At 42.0% G+C, this 12,028-nt stretch overlaps 1 protein-coding gene across 3 annotated transcripts in view; it reads left to right on the forward strand.

Annotated features, from left to right (window-relative positions):
- IDO2 (indoleamine 2,3-dioxygenase 2) overlaps positions 1-12,028 on the forward strand; it is a 65,966-nt gene that overhangs the window by 12,233 nt on the left and 41,705 nt on the right. For all 3 annotated transcript variants that reach the window (XM_010820353.4, XM_010820354.4, XM_059882372.1), the window contains exon 2: positions 6,431-6,526. In XM_010820353.4, the coding sequence (XP_010818655.1) occupies positions 6,431-6,526 (96 nt within the window). The remainder of the gene's footprint in view (positions 1-6,430; positions 6,527-12,028) is intronic.

Consider the following 12,028-nt stretch of genomic DNA (forward strand, 5'->3'; position numbering starts at 1 on the left):
ACTATAATACACTCCCTGCATGGCAGTCAGAGTGACCCTTAAATTAAAAAAAAAAAAAAATCAAACCACGTAACTCCTCTCTTTAGAACAAAATCCTATACTTTGGTAAGGTGTATCCTTAGGGACTGCTCGTGCTGCCTACCCATCTCTTCAAAGTCATCTAATATTTCTGTCTCCTCTTTACTTGGCAGCTATGTCACACCAGCCTCTTTCCATTTTTCCAGTCTTTTATTTCGCTAAAAATCATCTCTTTCAAATTCTACTCAGTCCAATAGATCACATTCTAATTTTTATGATACTAACATTATCATCCAACTTTTCCATATTGACATTTGACTGGTTTAATTTCACTTAAACTTTTAATTTTTTTTTTTTTTTAGCTTTCTGTACTATTTTCTTAACCAGAAGCTGATTTCATGAACCAGTATAATACAGTTTAGTGTTTCTATAAAATACATGACTCCTATAAAATCTGTTCTTTTTTAGATTATAAATGTATTGAGAAGAACTATCCAAAGCAGAGCAAAAGGACGGCTGAGTTTTAGTCAATATCACCTGGAGCCCTGTCTAACTAGCAGTTTCACTTTAGGATTACTTAATTACCTTCCTTAAGAACTATGCTTCTTTTTTGACATGCTACTTACTATTGAGTAGGACTGAATCTCTGAAACTATGTGTTAACTTGCAAAATTTTGTTCAAAAGAGCTGCAAGTGATTTCTTTTGAGTAGAAAATATAACCCTAAAGTTTGTGATGGTTGTGCCACATAAGACATTAACCCATTACCATGTCTTTTAACATAGAAATTAATTTTTTAGTGTTCATTCCTTAAAAAACTGGAAATAGAACTGCCTTATGATCCAGCAATCCCACTGCTGGGCATACACACTGAGGAAACCAGAAGGGAAAGAGACACGTGTACCCCAATGTTCATCACAGCACTGTTTATAATACCCAGGACATGGAAGCAACCTAGATGCCCATCAGCAGATGAATGGATAAGAAAGCTGTGGTATATATACACAATGGAGTATTACTCAGCCATTAAAAAGAATACATTTGAATCAGTTCTAATGAGATGGATGAAACTGGAACCTATTATACAGAGTGAAGTAAGCCAGAAAGAAAAACACCAATACAGTATACTAACGCATATATATGGAATTTAGAAAGATGCTAACAATAACCCTGTGTATGAGACAGCAAAAGAGACATTGATGTATAGATCAGTCTTATGGACTCTGTGGGAGAGGGAGAGGGTGGGAAGATTTGGGAGAATGGAATTGAAACATGTATAATATCATGTATGAAACGAGTCACCAGTCCAGGTTCGATGCAGGATACTGGATGCTTGGGGCTAGTGCACTGGGACGACCCAGAGGGAGGGTATGGGGAGGGAGGAGGGAGGAGGGTTCAGGATGGGGAACACAGGTATACCTGTGGCAGATTCATTTCGATATTTGGCAAAACTAATATAATATTGTAAAGTTTAAAAATAAAATTAAAAAAAAAAAAAAACAACTCTAAACACTTCAGTATATCAAGTGCTTTTGAAGGAACTTGTGTGTTTACTCTCAGGAGGTGCTGGAAAGTACACTGAACTTTGAGTCAGAAGTGATTTGGCCTGACCACCAACGAGATGTGTAACCTTGAGAAAGTTTCTTAATTTCTCTGGCTTGAACTTCCTCTATTTTGAAAGAGCACTGATGAGATAATCTATCCTAACTCACAACACAAGTGTAGATAGATTAGAGAAGTAAGCATCAACAGTTAAACTAGAAATATTCTAAAAAGAAGTAATATTGGGACAAGAAAACTTTCTATGTATAACCAAAAACCCAATGCATAAATGAAAATGCTGGCTCATTTGACTACCCTGATATGAATGGCAGTTTCACACCTGCACCCAAAATGCAATGACAAAGCATAAGACAAGATATTCAAACTCATCAAAAATCACAGAAATGTAAACAATACAATGATAACGTACAAAATTTCTGGAAAACCACACAAACTTCTGAGGGTCATTACTGCTAGATGAGAGGATGAGAACAAGAGTAATTTTACTTTCCACCTTCCAAATTCTATGCTTTTTGACTGTCTTGCCATCAACATTGACTACATTATTTTAATCATCATTTTTGAGAAAGGAATATTTTTGGATGTTTATTTTATTATTGAATATTAAAATAACTATAGAATTTTAGTGCAAAGAATCCAATGTATGTATCTTTAAAAATAACAACAAAAAAGTTTGGTAATGCTCAACCTTGTTAGAATCATAAATAAACTGGCACTCCCATTATATGTTATGTATTATATAAATGCAACTATCAATTCATGTAACTTTTCTGTAAGAAAACCAAGAAGTAGCTCTCAACCATTCCACAAGCAAAAATCTTTCACTCAATAAATCCATATTTATAAATTTATCCTGTTAATGAGACAATACCTAAAAATGCACGTATAAGAATGACTATTTCAGATTTGTTAATGATAGCCAAAAATTGTAAGCAATTACCAATATTCATTCATAGCACATTAGGATTCTCTGCAGGTGTCTAACACCGAAAAGGATGCTGTGTAGAGAAATACTCATCAGCTCAACCTGCCCCGACACTGTAATTTAAAAAATAATCTGGCAGTCAGAAAGTAATGAACATAATTCAATATTTTATTCAGCTCATAGAGGAAAAGCCCACAGGAAGGGTGGGTACTTAAAAAAAGAGTTATTTGTTTATTTAAGTTTTATTTTTGGTTGCTCTGGGTCTTCATTGCTGTGCGTAGGCTTCCTCTAGTTTCGGGGAGTGGGGAACTATCCTTCCTCGAAGGGTGCTGACTTCCTATCATGGTGGCTTCTATTGTTGCGGAACACAGACTCTAGGCACCCGGGCTTCAGCAGTCACAGGGCACCAGCTCAGATGCTCCTCAGCATGTGGAATATTCCCGGATCAGCAATCAAACCCATGCCCCCTGTATTAACAGGTGGATTCTCAACCACTAGACCACCAAGGAAACCCTGGTGGGTACATTTTTAATGGATTGTGAACTAGCTTTAACATCCTTTTTCCCTTCGCTTTTGAGGTCGCCATATCAGTGGTTTTCAATCTTTTGGTTACATTAGTTTCACCTACAGGGCTTGCTAAAACACAGAAGCTGGGCCCCAGCCCTGAGTTTTGGGTTCAATATGTCTGGGGAGAAGCCCTCCAAATTTGCATATCTAACAAGTTTCCACATCATCCCAATGCTGCCGGATGGGGACTGCACTTGGAGAACCCAGAGGTTCTCAAAGCTCACTGTTTTCTTATACTTGTGGTGTGATACCAGAGTCCACACACTTGAACTGTTTAAAGAATGGAGTGGATGAAAAAGAGGAAGAAGGGTAAGAAGCATCTAGGAGTCTAAGGGGAAAGGAGATATTAAAGAATAGAGGGTGGCTTAGATTGAGGAACACTGGAGTATTTAAAGATTTCCATGTAAGCCCAGAAACATAAATCCTTTGGCTGTGTCACATGGTTTGTGGGATTGTAGTTCCCATATTGGAGAAGGCAATGGCACCCCACTCCAGTACTCTTGCCTGGAAAATCCCATGGATGGAGGAGCCTGGTAGGCTGCAGTCCATAGGGTCGCTAAGAGTCGGACACGACTGAGCGACTTCACTTTCACTTTTCACTTTCCTGCATTGGAGAAGGAAATGGCAACCCACTCCAGTGTTCTTGCCTGGAGAATCCCAGGGACGGGGGATCCTGGTGGGCTGCTGTCTGTGGGGTCGCACAGAGTCGGACACCACTGAAGCGACTTAGCAGCAGCAGTTCCCATATCAGGCATTGAACTCAGGCCACCAATGTGAAAGTACCAAGTCCTAACCACAGGGAATTCCCCAGGGTGCTTTAATTCTCAGAATATGATCCCTTTTCTGGGTACCAAAGAAAGAAAGCCAGAGGTGATGACTTACTTACAGCTTTTTCTCAAACCCATTTTAAAAAGACCTCCTGAATACTATGAGTCTCCTTCTGTGATTTCCTTTGAAAATATTATATTCCCTTGTCTCTGTTGCTGCATTCAATTGTTTTGTAAAACAGCAGAAAAACGAATTGCCAGTTTAGAGTCAGTTAACTGTAAATCTCTCTGCCCCTGTGAGTGTGAGCATGGTTGACCCCGCCACCACTCTGTAAATCCCCAAACTTGGGTCAGTTATCAGCTTTCTTCAACTCTGCATCACTGCTAGGGGAAATGACCATTATGCTTATAAATGACTTTTACTCTGAGAGACTAGGGGAGTGCAGTGGACTCTACCTTGAGAAACTTAGGGACTGAGTGAAGAATACATGAGGAGAAAATGGTACAATTTCTTCTTTGTGAATACCCATATTGTTGGGGCCCTAGGAAAGTCACCCCTGAATATGCCTCAATCATATTGATTATTTTGTCTTCTGTTCTTTACATTCTTTCTTTCTTTTTTTTTTTTTGATGTGGACTACTTTTAAAGTCTTTCTTTAATTTTGTTATCATATTGCTTCTGTTTTACGTTTTGACTCTTTGACTACAAAGCTTGTAGAATCTTCATTTCCCAACAAGGGATTGAACCCACACCACCTGCGTTGGAAGGCAAAATCCCAACCACTGGGCCAGCAGGGAAATCCTTCATATTGATTATATTGAACTAAAGTTACTAAAGAAACAGTCAGGGTGGGAGTGGGAGGGAGGTTCAAGAGGGAAGGGATATATATATATATATATACCTATGGCTGATTCATGTTGACATATGGTAGAAACCAACACAATATTATAAAGCAATTATCCTCCAATTAAAAATAAATAAATTTAAAAAAATAAAATAAAAAGGCCATTTAAAAACAGAAAGAAACAGTAAATTCAAACGGAACTTTGACCTTCTTCTCTGTCTCCCTAGAAGCAGGAAATAAATCTCTCCTATGAAAGATGCCCTGCTTGCATGTGGAGACAGGAAGACACTATATCACCATAGGTAGGGAATGTGAGCCTACCTATGGTGATACAGCCATAAGCATACATATATCCCCTCTCCTTTGAACCTCCCCCGCTCCATCCCACCCCCTAGGTCATCACAGTGTGCCGGGCTGGGCTCCTTGTGTTATATAGAAGCTTCCTACTAGCTTTCTATGTTATGCAGAGTAATGTATACTCTTGCCTGGAAAATCCCATGGACCGAGGAGCCTGGTGGGCTGCAGTCCATGGGGTCGCCAGAAGTCGGACATGACTGAGCGACTTCACTTTGACTTTTCACTTTCATGCATTGGAGGAGGAAATGGCAACCCACTCCAGTGTTTTCGCCTGGAGAATCCCATGGACAGAGGAGCCTGGTGGGCTGCTGTCTATGGGGTCACACAGAGTCGGACACGACTGAAAGCGACTTAGCAGCAGCAGTAGCAGCAGCAATGTATAAATATCAATGTTACTCTCTCAATTTGTCCCACCCACTCCTTCCCCTGCTGTGTCTACAGGTCCATTCTCTGTGTTTCTATTCCTGTCCTGCAAATGGGTTTATCAGTACCACCTTTTTAGATTTCTTATATATGAGTTAATATATGATAGCTCTTTTTCTCTTTCTGACTTACTTCATTCTGTATAACAGGCTCTGGGTTCATCCACCTCACTAATGAATGAGTGACTCACATTTGTTATGAGTCATTTGTCATTAATTTGTCATGTCTCTTAAACTTTAGATTTGAGTAATACGGAATGAACTATAATCCCAAGAACAGATGATTTATCCATCATCTGCTCTGTTTGAAAACATGCCTTCTCATCTTCAAATTGCCAACTAGAAATGTCACTTTCAGACCCTATTACCGGCCCCAACAGTCATGTTTCTATGACCATTTCCCTTTAATCCTCTAGAATAACGCAATTAACCACTCCCTCCTCTCCTAGTTATTAAGCTTACTATGCCATGCTAAGTCACTTTAGTAGTGTCCAACTCTTTGTGACCACATGGACTGCAACCCTCCAGGCTCCTCTGTCCATGGGAATTCTCCAGACAAGAATACTGGAGTGGGTTGCCATGCCTTTCTCCAAGGGATCTTCCCAACCCAGGGATCAAACCCACGTCTCCTGTGGCTCCTGCATTGTAGGCAGATTCTTTACCACTGAGCCCCTGGGGGAGCCCTTTCTTAAGCTTACACACATCCATAATCAAACATATTATACTGCATGGGTTACGTCTGATGACACTTTACTTATCCCTTAGGAGTCACATGCTCCTAACTGCAAGCACTGCATTTTAGTCACCTGGGTATCTGTAGTGCCGCACATTGGATTCAGTGAATTCTCAGTATTTGTTGAATAGAATTGATCTGAATTCTGCCTTAAGACTGAAATCTGAAAGTAGCAATGAGGCTGCTTCACAAAAAGGTGTAAAATACTGAGACATTTGAATTTTCTGAATGCAGAGAGAACTCCCTGGTCACTATAGTCCTTGGATGGAAATTGCCAACAGACTTCCCCAGTTGATTGAGAGCCGCCAGCTTCGAGCTCAAGTAAACGAGGTACAACATCTTGTGTTCTTCTCCTTGACCCTTTCTCACTACCCTATTTTCATCCTCTCACCACTTTTCTTTCTCAACATTGTAGACATGGGTCAGCTGACCACTGACTATGGTGACTTTATCCACAGAACTAAAATAATCTCACCCTTGGTGATGAGTGGAATAACACTTGCTTCTGGTATGATATGTGTTTCCCTAAAATTTCCAGAGCCTACACAGAAAAATTCCTGGACTATATTATATTAAGCACTCAACAAATATTTGTTCTTTAAATAAAGAAGGCAATCGGGTTGAGAATTGTCAGGAAATTGATGGATAAGATGTAGCTGGGTCAGAATAGGCATGGAATTCTCAGAAGCCCCATGGTTAGGGTTCCTCTCCCTCTGCATGAAGTCACACTGATTTATTGTTGGAGTCCTATAAAAGAATTGAGCCAAGAGACTTTCTCAGTTATACAGCCAGTGTTAGCAGATTCTTCAGAAATCGTTGATAAGCCTTAATCAGGAAGGAATAACAACGAAACTAGGGGACTTACCGGAGAAGGCAATGGCACCCCACTCCAGTACTCTTGCCTGGAAAATCATATGGATGGAGGAGCCTGGTAGGCTGCAGTCCATGGGGTCGCTAAGAGTCGGACATGACTGGGCAACTTCACTTTCACTTTCACTTTCATGCATTGGAGGAGGAAATGGCAACCCACTCCACTGTTCTTGCCTGGAGAATCCCAGGGACGGTGGGGCCTGGTGGGCTGCCATCTATGGGCTCGCACAGAGTCGGACACGACTGAAGCAACTTAGCAGCAGTTAGCAGCAGGGGACTTACAGAGGAATATAGGACTATTTATCTATGATAGTAAGTACTAAAAGGTAATTTAACACCTATTTGAACAGCTAACATTTTTTAAAAATCTGGAGATAGCAAACACTGGTGATAACATATGCAAAGAGACTCTCATTCACATTGCTGATGGGAATGCAAAATATTACAGCTACCCTGGAAGAAGGCCTTCAAAATATCACAGCTACCCTGGCAGGTTCTTTAAAAAAAAAATGTATAATTTTGTGTTAAGGTATGGCTCTGATGGCTCAGAAAGACCTTTGCCTGCAATGGGGGAGACCGAGGTTTTGTCCCTGGGTTGGGAAGAGCCCCTGGAGAAAGGAATAGCTACCCGCTCCCAGTATTCTTGCCTAGAGAATTATATGGACAGAGGAGCCTGGCAGGCTACAGTCCAAGGAGTCTCAAAGAGTCAGACACAACTGAGCGACTAACACTTTCACTTTCACTCATAGCCAATTAACAATGTTATGATAGTTTCCAGTAAACAGGGAAGAGACTTAACCATACACATACGTGTGTCCATTCCCAAACTCCCCTTCCATCCAGGTGGCAGATTCAAATCAAGAATTACCATATGACCCAGCAATCACATTACTAAATATTTACCCAAGTAAACCAAAATTTTGTGTTCATGCAAAAGCTGATGTGTTAGTGATTATCTAAACCAGAAACCACCAAGAGGTCCCTCAACAGGGGAATTTTAAACTGAGTACAAAGGCCTGAACATTGTGGTTCCCAAATTCATACATTGAAACCCTAATCCCCAATGTGATGGTGTTAGGAGGCAGAGCCTTTGAAGGTGATTAGTCAGAGATCTCCTGAGAAAGACTCTTTTTTGTTGTTGTTGTTGTTGTTTTCCCCTATCTATATAGAAAGAGACTTATTAGGAGGGATTGACTCACATGATTACCTAGGCTGAGAAGTTCCACAATCTGCCACCTGCTAGTTGGAGGAGGCCCAGGAAAGCTGAGAATCCAGGGAGCCAGTGTGCAAGTTCCAGTCTGAGTCTGAAGATCTAAGAACTAGGAGTGCTAATCCTAGGGATCAGGGGAAGTGGCTGTCCCAGCTGAAACAGAGCAACGTCACCCTTTCTCCACTGTTTTGTTCTATTCAGGTCCTAAACAGAGCAGTGATTCCACATGAGCTGGTGAGGTGAGGTTCCTTACTCAGTCCTCATCTCTTCCAGAACCTCTTCCAGAATCTCTCAGAGACACACCCCAAAATGTTTACCAGCCATCTGGGCTTCTCTTAGCCTAGTCAAACTGATGCATCAAATCAACCATCACCCAAGGTAATCAGATCATGAGAGAAGAAGGGGATAGTTATCAATAGGATGAGTGCCCTTATCAAAGTGACCCCAGGGCTCTATGACACTCTGTTGCTGTCATGGGAAGATACAGCAAGAAGACAGCAAGATGGTTCTCAATAGAACCCAATCATGCTGGCACCCTGATCTTGGACTGCCAGCTTCCAAAATCAAAATAATTAAATTTCCGTTGTTCATAAGCCATCTAGCCTATGGTACTTTGTTACAGCAGTCTGGAAGACACTGAGTTGTCTTCATATGATGGAATGCTATTCAATGGCAAAAATGAATAAGCTATTGGTTTATTCAACAATATGGATAAACTTTATGTACATTTTGCTAAATGAAACATGTCACAACCAAAAGGTTACACATCCTGATTCCATTCATGTGACATTGCAGAGAAGGTGAACACTATAAGGACAGAACACAGGTCAATGGTGATGAGGGACTGAGGAGGAATGATTACTAAAGGAGGATTTTAGGATAACATAACTGTTATCTATGGTGTTCTGGTGGTGGATATGTGATTCTATGCATTTGTGAAACCCATAGAATTGTGTATCACATAGTGAAGTGTCTGCAAGTTTTAAAATATTAACCAGAATGTTGGGAGATGCTGGAATGGAATGCAGACAATAACACCTAGGTGAATCTAGCTGTCCTACAGATGCGTGACATCATTTTAGGGAAGAGGGTAGGGAAAAGGAGGTGACCTAGGTTACTCAGGAAAGTGATGCTGTGACTGGTGCTGGATTAAAAAAGAACATTTGTAATCACTGCGCTCAAGTTGGTGAATTTGTTTTGCAAAGCAGTACAGTTGAACAGTTCTGAAACCGCTGTGCGTGTGTCTGTGTGTGTGTGTGTGTGTGTGTACACACACACTAGCTGAGCAAATAAATAAATGAATTGTGGATGATATTTCACTGTCAGAGATGCAAGTTATACATTAGCAAGGGAGGAAAATAAGATCAACCTGTGACACCAGGTTAGAGTTGGAGACATCTGATATGTTTAGCATTTTAGCATCATTTATGTGGGTTCTTTGGAGAAGGAAATGGCAACCCACTCCCGTATTGTTGCCTGGAGAATCCCACGGACAGAGGAACCTGGCAGGCTACAGTCCATGGGGTCCCATGCATCGGACATGACTCAGCGACTAAGCCACCATCACCATGTGGGTTCTTTACCACTAGTGCCACCTGGGACGCCCTTATATACACACACATGCACACTGATACATAGATGGACAAATACATTTGTGTGGATAGACAGTGTATATAATAGGTGTACGGGCTTGCCAGGTAGCTCAGTGGTAAAGAATCTTCCTGTCAAGCAGGAGATGCGAGTTCTATCCCTAGGTAAGGAAATACCCTGGAGAACGAAATGGCAGCCCACTTCAGTATTCTTGCTTGGGAAATCCCATTGACAAAGGAGCTTGGCGGGCTATAGTCCATGGGATTGCAAAAGAGTTGGACATGGTTTAGGGACTAAACAGCAGTGGCAGCATAACAGGTGTACACACACACAACTTGCTGCTTATTCATCCAGTCGTGTCAGACTCTTTGCAACCACATGGACTGTAGCCTGCGAGGCTCCTCTGTCCATTGGATTCTCTAGGCATTAATACTGGAGTGGATTCCTATGCCCTCCTCCAAGGAGTGGATTCCTATGCCCTCCTCCAAGGGATCTTCCCGACCCAGGGATGGAACCCAGGTCCATTGGGTTCTTTGCATTGCAGGCAGATTCTTTACCCCTGAGCCACCAGGGCACACCCCCACCCCCATACACATGCACTATTCCCTAACTTTGCCCACTGTGAGGATCTAGAAACAGTGGCATTCCAGTAGCAAAGAGCAAACCCAGTGCCCATTTATTTGAACTCTTTTCCAATCAACGGAAGTAGGGCTCCTTGGAGAAAAAGAGTTGATTATAAATCTTGAGCTAGGAAAAACAAAAGGTGACCCCAGAACATCTTGGAACTTTATTCCTTTACCTTGAGGCTGCAGGATAGGTACCCAGTAGCCACTCATGGCCACTGAGCCTTTGAAATATGACTGGGACAAATTAACATGTCAGATATCCATTGGATTTTGAAGACTTACTATAAAAGGAGAGTGTGAAATATCTCAATATTTTAAATATTGATCACGTGTTAACATTTTGCATATATTAACCTTGATAAAATGTTATTAAAACTAATTCCACTTTAGTGTTTTTTTTTTGTTTTGTTTTTTCTTTCCTATTTTCAAAATGTGGCTGATAGAAAATGTAAAATGACACATATGGCTTTCAGATTTCCATCTGGCAGAGCGGACTTCATAGCACAGGGCAGTGGCCAGCAGAACTGAACTGGAACCCTGGCTCAGTCCCTCCTGGTTCTGTAACCTTGGGTGAATATCTTACCCTCGCTGATACTCGGTTCTGGCCTACGGGTCTTGGGAGAAAACAGGATACCAACCTGAGTGAGAAGCTTTTAGCATCAAGGCTTGGACAGTTTAGTATCTGCCTTAGCATAAGTACTGAATAAATAACTGTGGTTGTAATTTTCAGGCTGGTTCTTGTTAAAATGCAATATGTCACTGGTCCCCCCAACCCGCCTTTCCCCTCTTCCCTCCCTCCCCCGCCCACACCCCTCTAACGCACAGAACTTTCAAGATTGTATCTCAGCCAATTTTTAGGGTGAAATGTGGAATCTGGTACAAAGCAGAAGACAGGGAAAGGCTGCCCCCAGCAGACCACGGAGGACGGAGTCCCATCCCAGGGACAGAAGCCTCTGTGAGGCGGTGGGCGATAGGACCCCTGGTCCCATCCCACTCCTCTCTCAAAGAGACACATGCCGTGTCCACAGCCGCCCTTCTGGCGCTTGGGATCCCAGAGAGGGGCACCTGGAAGGATCTAGATCTGACTATGTCTAGAACTAGGGGCAGGATTGGGGGGCACCGAGGAAACCCAGCAGGGATGTGCAGGGAAATTAGAGCTCAGAGGCTGTTGGTGTCAACCGAAAAAGGCAGGACTGGCCAGAACTAAACCAAGAAACTGGTACTGTTTGCATAGGAAGGGCTGTCAGTGATAACATATTTGTGTACAGGGTGATGATTTCAGCAGCAACATGACCTTCACACTTCCCTATGACTCATCTTGAAGAGGAAGCCAGTGGAGAAGTGTAAAGACCCACCCAGGGTCACCTGGAGGGTTAGGACAAGGACTGAACGGCCTTTGGGCTCCCCCAACCACCTCCTAGGAGGGAGTTTGTTGGGTGGATTCCTAATTCCGTTGGGCTCCGTTTACCTTTTCATCTAGGAATTACAGCAAAAGAGTCACGCCCACAGCAGCTGGGCTGTTACTAGAGTACAATG

This window comes from Bos taurus, chromosome 27 (assembly GCF_002263795.3).
Source record: "Bos taurus isolate L1 Dominette 01449 registration number 42190680 breed Hereford chromosome 27, ARS-UCD2.0, whole genome shotgun sequence".
NCBI lineage: Eukaryota > Metazoa > Chordata > Mammalia > Artiodactyla > Bovidae > Bos > Bos taurus.